The 13754-nt window shown below is 44.5% G+C and overlaps 1 protein-coding gene across 23 annotated transcripts in view; it reads right to left on the bottom strand.

Annotated features, from left to right (window-relative positions):
• PHLDB2 (pleckstrin homology like domain family B member 2) overlaps positions 1-13754 on the bottom strand; it is a 116780-nt gene that overhangs the window by 39686 nt on the left and 63340 nt on the right. For all 23 annotated transcript variants that reach the window (XM_072024503.1, XM_072024481.1, XM_072024476.1 and 20 more), the window contains 3 exons: positions 11250-12598; positions 2953-3336; positions 542-685 (listed from right to left, as the gene is read on the bottom strand). In XM_072024503.1, the coding sequence (XP_071880604.1) occupies positions 542-685; positions 2953-3336; positions 11250-12584 (1863 nt within the window). In that variant the 5' untranslated portion in view covers positions 12585-12598. The remainder of the gene's footprint in view (positions 1-541; positions 686-2952; positions 3337-11249; positions 12599-13754) is intronic.

Genomic DNA, 13754 nt, shown 5'->3' with positions numbered 1-13754 from the left:
AAGTATCTGTGCCCAGGCTCTGTAGGAAACCCTTTTCGAACAGCTGTTTCTTTCCTGTTGCTGATAATTGGAATAAGCACAACCCAAATGCCTGACCAGCTTAGTCTGTAACTGTGAGATTCCACAAGTCAAGAGACTGCCACATAACCTTGCCACCATAAAGACAAGGAGGTTTAATAGGAAGTTATCTCACTTCCTTTCTCTTTAAAGGGTCACATGAGATACCACTATAAAACACCCAAGTGACACAAGGTATTTAGATCAATTGAGTGACCATTCAGCAAGCAAGATTGTTCTAATTCCACTTAGGAGTATAATGGTTACAGCTGGGAAAGGCTAATCTGAGCATGACAATCATCCCCCTGCTAGAGAAAAACAACCTTCACAGTAGGAGACTACCATGTCTGTGATTGTGCCTTACTCTGGCGAAGAAGCGCAGAATACAAAGACTATGTACGTGTATGTGTACTTACCAATCCTATCTGTGGTATGTGGGCATACCTAAGAAGCAAGACATTTAAAACCAAAACATGTCTCATACCTCTCTCGAGGATTCGTCCATCTGGTCATTTAAATCTTTGATCTTCTGTTCAAGTTCTTCCAAGTTATTTAGTATTACTATGCGCTCCTCCTCCAGACGAGTGAGCTCCTGCCCTCTTTGCTCATCGCTCATGCATTCTGGTATCTGCAGTTGCACATTACAAGAGGTTTATCAGAAAGAAGTTGAACACCGTGTTTCCTTCCCTCTTTCATATTGTAGTCATTTTAGACAAGTACTGTGTTGCTGGTTTTGAACCTGTTAGTTATTTCCTATCTACTATATTGCTACCTCTATATTTAGAATGTGTAGAAGAGAAATAAACATGACACTTTACATCCAAGCTCTGGAAGTAAATACTGTACTGAGCAGAAAATACTATTCATGCTATATGAATTATTAATATTTAACATTTGAGAACTCTTTACATGCTGTGCTATTTAGCTTGTAAAAATCTGATTTATCTCTTAAAAGAGATAGATGATGATACTTTTTATGTAGACGGCGGCTGTTCATGTAATAAAAGCCAGGATGTAAAATAGGACATTTCTGTAGCCAACCATCAAAAGGGGCAGCTTCTGTGAAACAGGGATGAAACTCAGTCCTATGCTTAGCCATCAGGAGTCAGTACCCTTTAACATGGCTCTTTTCATTGCCATTAACTTACTAGATAACTGTGCCAATAATTAAAAAACATAATTAAGAAAAATATCAGTGATCTCATTAGAGCAGCAAAGGCTAGATCAAAGAGTATTGAGTTTCCAAAGTATTCTTCATGTTCACCTGACCCCAGGGGCTCGCGATCAAATTACTTTTGTAAGGCTGCTCACTCATTGTCTCCAGCCTGAATTAGAAGCGGGCTGTGTTCAGGGCTTTGCATTAACCACTGGACCACACAGCTTTGCTCTAAAGAGGCTCAGGTCAGCTACTGAATGGCTATTCTGAGAGCAGGCACGGCCAAATTATCGTGGACAAATCTGATCTCAGTACTTTAAAACAATGAGCTGTGTACCATTAACACAGTTGCTCTTTTACTGCTTTGCTCAGGACTTAGCAGGGCACCCTTTACAATGAAGGAATGGCATTCCTTGATTAGCAGCAGTAATCCTAGCAGGAAAGCCTCTTTTTGTCCGGTATCCTGCTCGGATAATGCTGACATAACATCTTCAATTTCAACCTCCTAATAAGGATTTAAAATAGCCTCTGACTTGTTGGAAGAAAGAAACAAATGGGAAAAAAATGCAAGACCACAGGAACTTGTAAATGAAATGTTTCACCACCTTTCAAACATGGAAAGACCTGGTAAGACCAAATAAAACCTTAATGCTATGTTTCTGTTTAACGTAACTTCAAATTTGGATGACAGATTTCCAAAGAGATACCCCTGTATAAGATTAAATGTATTTCTATCATGCTTCTCTATTCTTTTAAACATACTCGCTTCTATGGACTAAGCTATGTGTAGAAGTTAAGCGGAAATGAAATACAATTCATGTAAGGCATGTAAAAGGGGAGAGACAAAAAATACTTTAAAGGCATGACAATGTTAAACAGAAACCTGCTTTTATGTCTCCCGTTGGCCTCACTAAGCTCTTCACTCTAATTATTGGAAATACTTATCAAGCACATGAGCACACTGCCTTTCCCCAGAAATGGCTGCACTGCTCATCTGGCACAAGAGAGCCCGAGCGCTGACCCAGAAGGGACCCTGGAAGCTGCTGCTGCTCTCCCAGCTGAAGCAGAATGCTAGGAACACCGTTATCTCAATTTCTGAAGGACAACTCCCCTTCGTGAATGAAACAGCAAGATGGAGAGAGGGAAGAAACTGCATCATAGCAAGCCTAGGAGCTGCGTTCATTCCTTCGTGTGCCAGGAGGCAAGCTGCCACTGCACGCCCCATGAGAGGCAGCAGCTGATTTGACAAGCAGCTTGGGTCCAGCCCAGGGAGAGTCAACAGGAGAGCAAAATCAGCTCAGGCGAATCCTCTTCACCTCCTCTGTAGCTATTCTGGTTTCCAAAAGAGAAAATACCCTCTTACAGGAAACAGGAGCCTCAGTCTAGGAGAGTATGGTAGCACTTACCTTATTTCCTCTGTCTCAGCACAGCTCTAAGCAGGACTCCTGAAACCTTGCTTATTTAAGTAGCCTTAAATTGTTCAGACAAGTCATTCTTTCTTCCAAAATGCTAAAGTGCCCCCGAATCCTACATCCCTCAGAAAAATACTTCTAGTACCATCAGCTTTCACAGGAAATGAAACAATCAGTCACTGGGTGCTAAGCTCTAAGAGCTCTGAGATAAATTCTTCTGCCTAAACCATCCCAACTGTGATCCCTGCTGTGAAAACCAACTTCCAGAGGAGGAGGATTTCAAGCCATCTACCTGAGGCTGTACTATTTCTTCCTACCCAGCATTACCTTTGGTGTGATACTTAGGTATGAAGATTCAGTGGAATCCTTCAGGAAGCCAGGAGCAGCTAAAGGAGGAGGCTTCATGTTTTCGTTGAAGTGCTCATCAGCTCTCAGCCCTCGGGAGGAAAGGAAAGACGTGGTGCTGCGACTGTGGTTACTTGGTTCCGAGAAATCTGAATCACTTGCAGATGATTTCAAGTGGTTTCTAAACCTCGTTTCCAGATTCATCTGCGAATCTTCAAACACAGAGTCCTCATCTGATAGCTGAAGCTTTTCAAGTTCTTTGTTAATTTTCTGAACATCGGCAACCGTTGTAGTTGCAGTGGGGTCACTGTCAGATTTGGAGTATTCTGCACACAAATTGAGGATCGTCTCCAGCCGCTGGCGTTCCTAGTTCAAGGAAAGATAACAGCACTAAGCTTCTTGTGTGAGCTAAAGTAAAGATGAAGTTAAACAATATGCTGCTTATTTTTAGAGTGACAGATTAAAGTCATCCAATTCCACGTACACCTTTAACGTTCAGAGAGAGTAAACAGATCTACGCATATAAATTACAGTGTAGGACAAAGAATCAACATGGAAAAAAAAAATAAGAAAATAAAAGTGCATTTAACATAACTGAGTATCTATTTATATTAAGACACCTGCTTCTCTTTCAAATGTAGAAAAATAAGATTAATATTGTACATTCTGGTTGCTGTAACCATACCTGATTCGCATGTATGTGTCCAGCAAACTTCACCTATTATTCTGTTTCATACTTATGCTATGTGCCTGTCACGCTGCAAAATATTGCAGATTTTCCACAAATTCATTAATTCCTGACCTTTTTGGATTCTCTGTTATGTTAACATTGATTTCCCCTTTTGTGAGAGAATTATTCCACGATTTGAAACACGCCATTTTAGGAGCATGAACAGAAACATGAGGCATCACATCTAAAATACAACCAATGTCCAACGCACAGAACTGGGGGGGAATCTTTATTTACCAGTTCCCCCAAACTCCAAACACATTCACATTTCGAACTTGACAATCTGCATAGCTGTGCCAGTTTGACCTGACACACTTCAAGTTGCTATAAACATAAATTCCTGGAAGGCTTCTAGATCTCTAGGATACTTTCTGAAAAGTACCAGAAAGCTGCACTTGCTTTATTTTGCTGTACACAGAGACTCGCGTAACTTTTACTTCAGAGGAAAGTGTTTGAGCTTTTCATTTTTAAGAGGTGCTGCTTTTACGCTATTTCATGTTCCTTTTGCTAAAGAAGAAAAGTAATGTAAATAAAAAATTGCTTACCATAAGTCTATTGAAAATTCTGCCAGGGAAAAAACACCACCGTGAAAGTTTCATGCTTGGCATTAATCCCTGCACTAATGACCCCATTCCTTATTTCTAGGAAACCCTTCTTTTACCCACATTCAGAAAGCAAGCCACCGCACTGAAATCCTCAGCCTCCCTCCCCAAGCAGCACTGCAGATGTACGCAGTGCCCACGCTCTACCTGGCGTTACATTTGCAAAGCAGCCACTTCTGGTGGTCCTAACGCTCCCCGTGCACAGCGAGTGATACGAGACGGCTCAAGCAGAGCAGCGAGGGCTCTCCCTGCGGCAAGCCACTGGAATCTCATGAGAACGTAACACCACTTCACAGGCACACGGCTTCTCGGAGAGTCACAAGAAAATCAGGCGGCTGTACGCACCACGCGCTCCCCGGAATCACTTGCAGTTAGCCGCCGAGCTAGGTCTCCATCCTTCGGAAAAAGCCCGAGCCCACACGTCTCCAAGCCCTACCCGACCCAGAGCTTCTGCCGTTGGGTGGGTTTCGTGCCCCTTGCCCTGCGTTGGCAGTGGCAGAGCTGAGCTGCCCCAGGCACGGAGCCCTGCAAGCTCAAACTTTCCACCGAGCGGGCCCAGCGGATTCCGCAGTCGGCCCCCAACCCCAAACGACCAGCATAATTATAACCCCGCTGAGCCCTGCTCCCTCTCTGCGACTCGTGCCAGACCCTCAGCCCGCTGAAGCCGTGGCCCTCGCTTGTGGTGAGCCTTTTGGCCACAAGACCCAATTCCTAAAGTGCTGTGCAAGCACTGGCCAGGAGCGCCGTCAGCGATGATGGTGCGACAGCACCAGGCCTGGCCCCTCGCTACGATCCTGATGGTTATGGATGGGAAGCACAGCCTTAGGATATGAAGGGATATATCGCCACAGGATATATCGTGTTACCCCAGGCCAGCCCTTCATCCCTCCAACAATGACGGGGAACAGCAGGTTTAGGTTTTCAGGCACAGCTGCTGCTCATCCCAGTCCGGGCACCAGGTAAGGAGCTCTCCCCGCAAACCTCTCCTTTTGCGAGCAGCCCTGCAGAGGGATCCTTCCTTCCCCAAGTCCCATGCAAAACTCTACAATCGCAGGAAAACTTCTGCCAGGCTTCAAAAAAGTCCTGCTGAACTTCCAGACACGTGATCGAAATGCCGCTACCTCTCACTTCTATTTTGACATGTACCGAGAGGCTTACGGACAGGAAGCTGGGTGGCTATTTTATACACCCTATTCTCATCGGTTCGTCTCGGCCAGCTCGCTCCAGCTCCAGCACACCTGCATTTAGCTGTTCCAGTGTAAATTTCTGAGTCAGGCAGCTAGCTAGGAATGCACCCCTGTAAGAAAAATGCAAGAGCAGGAGAACACGAAAAGTTCAAATGGTAATTTTTGTGATTTTAATTGTGACACCAAACATGGTGGAGAAAAAAGGCATTCCCAGGGAAACAATTTGGTTTAAAGTTGGTTCTGCTGGGAGGCAGGGCTGTTGAATCAAGCCTTTTGAGTCCGCTTTTGGTATGCTTCCCCAAAAATGCCCTTTCTAACAGACTAAAACATCTTTGTGTTCATTCACTGGATCTTTTACCTGCTGTGACAAGGGGCACAGAGGTCTCATGCTCTTGCTACCTTGGCAGCTTTGCCAAAGCTACGTGTATGTGCCACGTCTGAATGCCTGGAAATTTAGGTGCTGAAGGAGGATGGGACAAGGGGTTAACAACCTTCCTCTGCTACCACTTAATAATAACATTAGGACACATCCCTGGTGCCCTGTGAAGAAAAATATTCTGAAACAGCGGAGATAAATAACTCCCACTCATTTAAAGACAACTACATCAGCAGCTGCTGGATTTGTCACACATTGTATGGATTTTACACATGCGTGGAGGTCGTGTCATATCTAGGTATCAAGGCAGGATGGGGTTAGTCAGCTGTGGCAAGCAGGAAGCTTTTCAGCTAAGTGCCATTAGCAACTGTATAACCCAAGATTTCATTAAAAATACATGTGCAGCCTGTCCTTTGTGACTGGAGCTAACAAGGTTTGTGGCTACTCAGCGGCTCCCTTTGTCTGAAGAGGAGGCTGCCCTTCCCAGCTCCCATTGCTCTTTAAAAGCCTCAGGGGCACACAAACACCTGGATCCAACACAAAACGTCTGAGCTGCAGCAAGTCAAAAAAGGACAGGGAAATAAGGCAGCAGGAACAGAGCAAAGACCCCAGGCCTTCTTACTTACCAACATGTTCGGCACCCTGCAGGCAAGGGGCAGGAGGAAGGCTTCTCTTTCCTCCCTGTTTTTTTAAGGAAGTGCTGATTGCACACCTGCCTCAGATTTGGAGACAGATGCTTGTTTCCAAGCCAGACTGTCAACAGGGGCTGAGAGCAGCTCTCCTGCTATCGTGCCCCTTCCCTCTCTAACCTGTGCCACTTTCTCACTTCAGCCTCAATTATTCTACTGTTTAGTCCTTGTTTTGCTATGTTTAGTCTTCTGGCTACAAGGCTATCAGCAGCAGCCCCGAATTCGGAGAAAGCTCTTGTGTTTCACATTCGTTTTTCCTGGCGGATGCCCAGGGAGCCTTTCCCAGCAGGGACCTGTAAGGAGGTGAGCTGCAGAAGGAGAGACACAGCCCCAAAGAGCAACACACCTGATCCTTGCCTCCCTGTTACAGGCACAAGAGAAATGGAGAGACAAGTCAGACAGCTCAGGGGCAGCCTCCTGGCAGGAACCTTGTGGAGGAGCTTTTGCAGAGCCCGTTTCCCCAGTAACACCAAGGACAGGAGCTGTAGAGCACTGCTCAACTTCTGTAATTAAAAGCAGGTCTACTGAAATTCATTTCTTCCCTTCTCCCTATATATAGCTCCGTTTAATAAAACAGAGCTGCACAAATTAAGTACACTAAATCCACACTCTGGATTATTAAAGATTCCACAGAAAAGTTCTGGAATAATTGAAGTAAAAATTTACCGAGTTATCAGTGTTAATTATATCCTGCAGGGGACTTGTTTGTTTGTTTTATCCTACTATATGGCACTTGTTCATTTATTAAACTAAACTGTTGTTAAGTAGCTAGTCTATAACACTGCAGAGACTGTCCGACGCTAGCTGTGGGAAAAAGTATCCTGACCCAGCCTTTATCTCCTTGGCTGGGGTTCCTCTAAGAGCTAAGTCAAGTCATTTACACTTCATGTTTAAAGGATCTATAAAAAGACAGTGCCAAAATAAATTTATTAAATATGTATATGAGATTTTTCCAAGCTATATGGAGATTTATATAAGCTCTACGAAGCACAGTTTTAAAGCAGTACCACCTTGAAAGTTCCCAAATATTTCCATTTAATTTTCCCCTCACACGAGGGCATCTGACTAAATTGTAATGAATGAATGCAAAGTGCTTTCCTGACTCGGGGTAATTCTGTATTACTTCCTACTTATTGAATAAACTTAATGAAATTCAATGCTCTTCCGACTGCGCAGACTGTGGAATAAGCTCTCCTAATTCTATTACTGCTTGTTAGGTCATTGGTCACACAAGCCGAAATCCCTCCCAGCACGATTCCTGCATCCCATAAAACTCCATTTACGAGCATATGCTTTAAATCCGTACCGGCAGCTGGGCTGTGAAAGGTATCATGTAAATGCTGAGCAGGTCGTTTCTGGGTAGCTTCCTCCATCTAGGGGAAAGGCAGTGTACTGCCAAAAGCCAGCAGTAGAAAACCGAGGCTGGTGCTATTCATATGGGAGGGTGTCAAACAAAACAGATGGCATTAATATCTCCCTGGCTCTGCTGGCCGTGCCAGTCCACTGCCGACCTCCTCACGGGCTGGGGAGAACAACCGCCTTTCAGTTCCAGCAGCCACGACAATTTGCCTTTTATCTCAGAGAGGGGAAAAAAAGAATAAAGATTTCCTCTTTGAACAAGAAATAAAAAACACAAACAGCTGACTGAATCTCATTGCCTATTCTTAGATCCCAGTGTTAACTCTTTTCCTTGTTTATGAGGCTCGCAGGCAATCCTCAGCAATAGCTCGCTGTTGCATCTACTTGTGTAAAACTTGGATCAACATCCGCCCGGAGAGATGTGGCACCCGGCCAGCCCGGACAGAGCCAGCAGGAGCAGGAGCAGGAGCAGGAGCAGGAGCAGGAGCAGGAGCAGGAGCAGGAGCAGGAGCAGGAGCAGGAGCAGGAGCAGCGGCCCCAGTGTTCAGCTGATTTTGGTGAAAGGCACATGGAGAGGAGACTTGAGGGGGCAACATCAAATGCTATGCACGTACATATGTGTCTTCCCTCCGGTGCATAGGGACACATTACAACTCAGATGTTTTAATCACTCCAAAAAACTGCACGGAGCATTTCCACTGTTTGCAGAATTTTTTACAATTCCATGTATATTTGTCTGGGCGATGACAGCAGATCACTTAGTTTCGTATGCAGACAGTAGCAGGAACTCAAAATGCAAACCTCCTGAGGGGCCTCTGTCACTTAAAAAGCAAACTAAGCACAAGTAAAACTCACAGAATAATTTATATGGGCGAAAAAAAAAAAAGGCAACAACAAAAGGAGTAAAAATAAAGAGAAGAGACTGAGAGCAGACACCAGGGCAAACTCTAATGTGCACATGAGCTTTGCCAAGAATTTCAGAGGTGAGCAGCAGCTGGCAAACATGAGGCCCAATCCAGCCCTGTGCCAGCAGGGTGGCCGCAGGGGCAGCACTGGTGCCAGCTGCGCTGCTCTCCGCTCAGCATCTGGCTCGAGGAGTGGCCTCATCCTTCTGAGGAGTCTCCGAGCAGTCCTACATTTTCCTTCTGCCTGCCTTGCTTCAAAGGCACAGCACATTACAGTCTAATATTTATGCTTAAAAGGACTGGGCTTTCCCTGCCGTTCCCCCACCAGACACTCAGTCTGGACTTTTACCCATCCCCGAGAATGCAAACCATTTGGGTTTTGCCATCCAAAGGCACTTATTTGGTGGTTGTGGGATTTCATTTATCCCACACACACCCTGCTCCCCAAAACAGGCCTGAGCAGACCTGGATCCCCATCCATGTCACCTGCCATAAAAATCAGACAAAGGTGTGCTTTGGAAACTCAGGCTAGATACATGAGGATCCTGTCAAGCCTCCAATCACTTAAAATGACAAAAATAAAACAAACAGGACAGCCCCTAATGTACAACAGGCTGATGTGCACTTTGTGGAGGAACATTAAGAGACTTGGCTTTTTTTTTTTTTTCAACCAAATATATTCCTTCCTCTCAGAAATTTGAAAACCTATTTCTGGGGTTACTCAGACCCTCAAACCACTGGAAGGAGGCACTCTCCTGCTCTGCAACCCTTCAACCAGATACTCAAAAAGGAGGAAAAAACAGTACTGAGGAATACTGAGCAGGATCCTGAAAAGAAGATGAACTTTCTTCATGTCCAAATTGTACAATGCACACAAAACCTTATGCTTTTTTTCAAAAGCTCTGACATGCTTGGAAAAACACAAGGCAAATTCACTTTTTAAAGAACCAAGACATGAAGGAAGTATTGTCCCAAGAATAAAGAAATAGCAAAGGCAAAAAAAAAACCCGTAGCCATTACATCCATGTATAAAATGAGAACAATTTTTAGCATTACTGAATACAGAAACAGCCCCATATCTCCAGTGCCTCACTGCAAAAAACGCTGTTCTCTTTGAAATATAAATATACTCCCTGTGTTGTCTTTCATGACTGATCACCGCTCAAGTTTTACATCGCTGCTGTCTGGAAGGCCCTCTGATAACACGTCAGTGCCACTTGGCACACACAGAACATGACGACTGGGAACAGCGAGGAGATTTCAACATGGAGCGATATAGCAGCAGGGAGAGAGGGGGAAATAACTCCTGAGCACTTCTGATGGTAGTTTTCCTTGGCTGTGTGAAAACATAACCTTCAGGGGGTCTGCAACCCCTGCTCCCTCACCAGGTCTCCTCACCCTCTGTCCTGGGGGCACAGCGTGTCTTCGTGGCCCACCAAGCTCCGCCATGGGCTCTGGGGCTGTAGGTGAGCTAGACAGTGGCAAGAGCCCAAACCTATTAAGACCGGAGTCAAAGAACACATCCAAAGTTAAGGTCTCAAGGTGAGAGTCCTGTAGTGACATAGGTCAGTGCCTAAGTGGATAACAAAATCAGTACAGTATGAATGCAGGTTAGCAGGGCCAAGGCAGTCACTGCAAAAACTTTGAAGAATTACCAAGTATCACCTCAGGGAGTTTCAATATGAAACTGTTTCTTCCCTCTTTGACTATTCACAAGATATTCTTTTTCTTTTACCTAACAGTTGTTTCAATAACATGTACAAGTTGTGCCTTACTATCAAGTATAATTCAGGGCTGAGGCGGTGTGTGATTTTATGTTGACTACAGAGTTTTGCAGCTACTGCACAAAGACAGAAGGTCTGTCCCCTTCTGCTACTCTCCATTCAGGGGAAGGGAGAAACAAAAATGCCTGTATTTTAATGCAAATACTCAGGAGGTAAAACTACAACCAAGAAGAGAGAACTCTGATGACGGCCGTCGAACCGACCCCAACGCCTACCTGGCTCCACAGCACAGCAGACAGGACTCTGAGCAGCTTGCAGTGGAGACAAGTTCATTTTACCCACTCACCATCAAACACTGCCATCAGCTGAAAGAGAAGTGTTGGAACCCTGCAGTGCAAATTGTGGGGTTTCTGCACACAGACGTTTTAGCAAAGCCCACAGGATGAACGAACACAATTTATGTGGGTTACAACGTATTTTGTAGGATGGTTGAACAGCACTGTCCGTGTGAGCTGTAACAGCAGCATGCCACTTAATCATTAGCTTCATGGACTGCAGTAATAAACAATGCATCTGACGTCAGTGAAATTTGAATTTCAAAAGGCAACAGCTTATGTTTTGCTATACCCTCCCGATGGCTAGATCTGGAAAAGACATTTTGCCAACACCAGCTGCCACGAAAAGCTCAAAGGGGAAGAAAAAATTACCAGGCGTTCCATCTCCTGCTCCCGAAGCCGCTCCTCCCTCTGCCTCCTGTGGTAGTCCATGAGGTCCTCTCTCCCCGAAATGGAGCTGATGCTGTTCTTCCGCTCTCTCAAAGAAGTCTGCAGTGAGTTGGGCGTCTGTCTGTAACTTTCCAAATCGGTGTCATCAAATTCCATGGAACTGGTGGAGAGGTTTCTTCTGACAGAGAACGATCTGTCAAAATCCACAGGGGAGAACGAACTACTGGGACTTGTTCCTGAGAGTCCAAGTCTATCAAAATCATCTGGAATATATGAGGAAGAAGATGCTAAAAGCATTTTTTTAGCGATTCGAGGGCTTGCAGGAACACTGAGAGTCGAACTAACGTAGGGATTATTCCCAGAGACAGAACTTGCATGTGGTGAAACCCCTGAGCTGCACGAAGAAAAATTCAGGTAATTGTCAGCATCTAAAGCATTCTGAGGTAGATCTTTTTCTCCAAGTTTTTTCCTTTTAGTATTACCCAGAGAGTTTCTTGGGGGCAAACTTAATGGCATCAGCTGGCTTTCTGTTGATTTATGAAGCCTGGGTAGGGAACGGCTGTACATTCCCATATGACTCAGAGATCCACCAGAGTATTTCCTAGGTCGCGAACCCAGCGTCTCCATCATCACATCCTTGTGTTTAACTGGCTTTGCATGAAGGGCTAGGCTGTCTTCAATATTCATCCTCCTGCCCTGCTTCGGGCTTGAAGGCATACTGGCTGCCCCTGAATTGCTAACAGGGGAAAGCATCAGCTCGCTCCCTGAGCTGCCATTCCACATTGTGAGAAGAGAGCCCGAGATCTTCTTCGTGTCCAGCATTCCTGGGAAGTAGACATTGTCATATGATTTGTTTTTCTGGCTATACTTGGAGTAGTAAAACTTATCCATGTGCCCAAGAGATTTTTCATTTTCTCTGTTGGCATGAATATCAAAGTCTGTCCTTCCTAAACTGTACCCGCTGAGGGATGGAGATGTGCCCGATACAGAGCTCAAATGCTTTACAGAGAAGCTTTTATCTGGAAGATACGGACTTTCACAAGGGAACAGCTTGCCTCCTTGAATTTTGGTAACAGAGTGTGTGTTTTTAACACTGGTGGAAGGATTGGGTTTAACTGCCACAGGTTGCGAAAGGGTTAAATAAGAACCAGCATAGTCCCCGTTTGTTTTAAATTTGAGACTTGATGAATATTTCTTCGTGTTGAGGTTTTCCATAATATCCTGGAGACCATTTTCAAGGGAATTCGCCACAGAACCCTTTCCCAAACTAGTATTTTGTAATTCCATCTGGTTTTGTGTGTGGCTATACTCTGCCATAATCTTACTGGAATCTGTAGGGAAAACAAGAAGAAAAAGTTCTTAGCAAACAAGTAAGTAGCTTCTTGCATACACATGCCTGCATACGGTCTTCAAAAGAACATATTCAAATCATTAGCACGCTTGTTATAAATGTGTCTCAGATCATTAGACAAAGCGGGTTATAAGCAATCTTCCAATCTCTGGTTTTGCTAAAATTGTAGAGTGACAGGAAAAGAAAAAAATGGTTGACAGACATCACCAAATTCACATTACAAACCAGCAACACAGTTATGAAGAGACTTGACTCTTTGTTGTCCTATCCATTGCTGGACTCTGTGGCTCGCAGTTTTTATAAGCCTGAGCCTCCTAAGATGTCCATGTGGTAAGGAAGCATTATTGTCCTGTGGTTTTGTTTTCTTTTGTTTTTTGTTTGTTTGTTTTACAGACAAGGAACTAAGGTAGAGAGAGAAGATACAAAACCAACAGCAGAGAAAAGAATTGAATGCAACTCTTCCAGGGCTCAAGATACAGGTGCTGTTCTTGGTCACCTTTTCTTTCATGCAACTAATTCATTTGAGCCCCAGAATACATGTACTACTAAATTCACTAAGAGTTTGTTATCCTTCTGCTTACTCTGTGAATCGTCATGCAGAGCTTCATGGAAAAGTACAAAACTGAGGCCTGTTTCTCAAGGTGTTTCAGCTCAGTGCTTAACATTCTTAAAATAGAAAGTCATGTAACTACATCTGCAAAGAGCATTTTAGTTAAAAGATAGCCCCAAGGTAGTATAATGCTAGGCTCTATGACTTCATCCAAAACAACAGCAGCAATCACATGGCCGTTAAAAACACTAACAGGGGCTTCAGTTTCCAGGTCCCTAACATAAGTTCAGAATGGTAACTTATATTCTGAGGAAGGACAGAGACTAAAAAGCCCTTTGTTGTGCTGAACGTTATTGTTCTCTGACATGCCAAGCTCCAGCCTACAGCGCTGAGTCCCACTTTGCAGAAAGCGGAGGAAAGAATTCAGCTCCTGACAGCATCAGTCACTGCAGGAGACAAACACACCCCAAGCAGGCTTTCCCTTGAAGTAGAAATGGCACCATAAACATTTCCAGCAGCTCTCTGGATGTGCTTTGAACTAATAAGGCAACCACTCTTCAGTGTCAGTTCCTGCAGTGCCACTGAG

This window comes from Anas platyrhynchos, chromosome 1, assembly GCF_047663525.1.
Source record: "Anas platyrhynchos isolate ZD024472 breed Pekin duck chromosome 1, IASCAAS_PekinDuck_T2T, whole genome shotgun sequence".
In the NCBI taxonomy this organism is placed as follows: Eukaryota; Metazoa; Chordata; class Aves; order Anseriformes; family Anatidae; genus Anas; species Anas platyrhynchos.
This window is presented reverse-complemented; position numbering and strand designations above follow the sequence as displayed.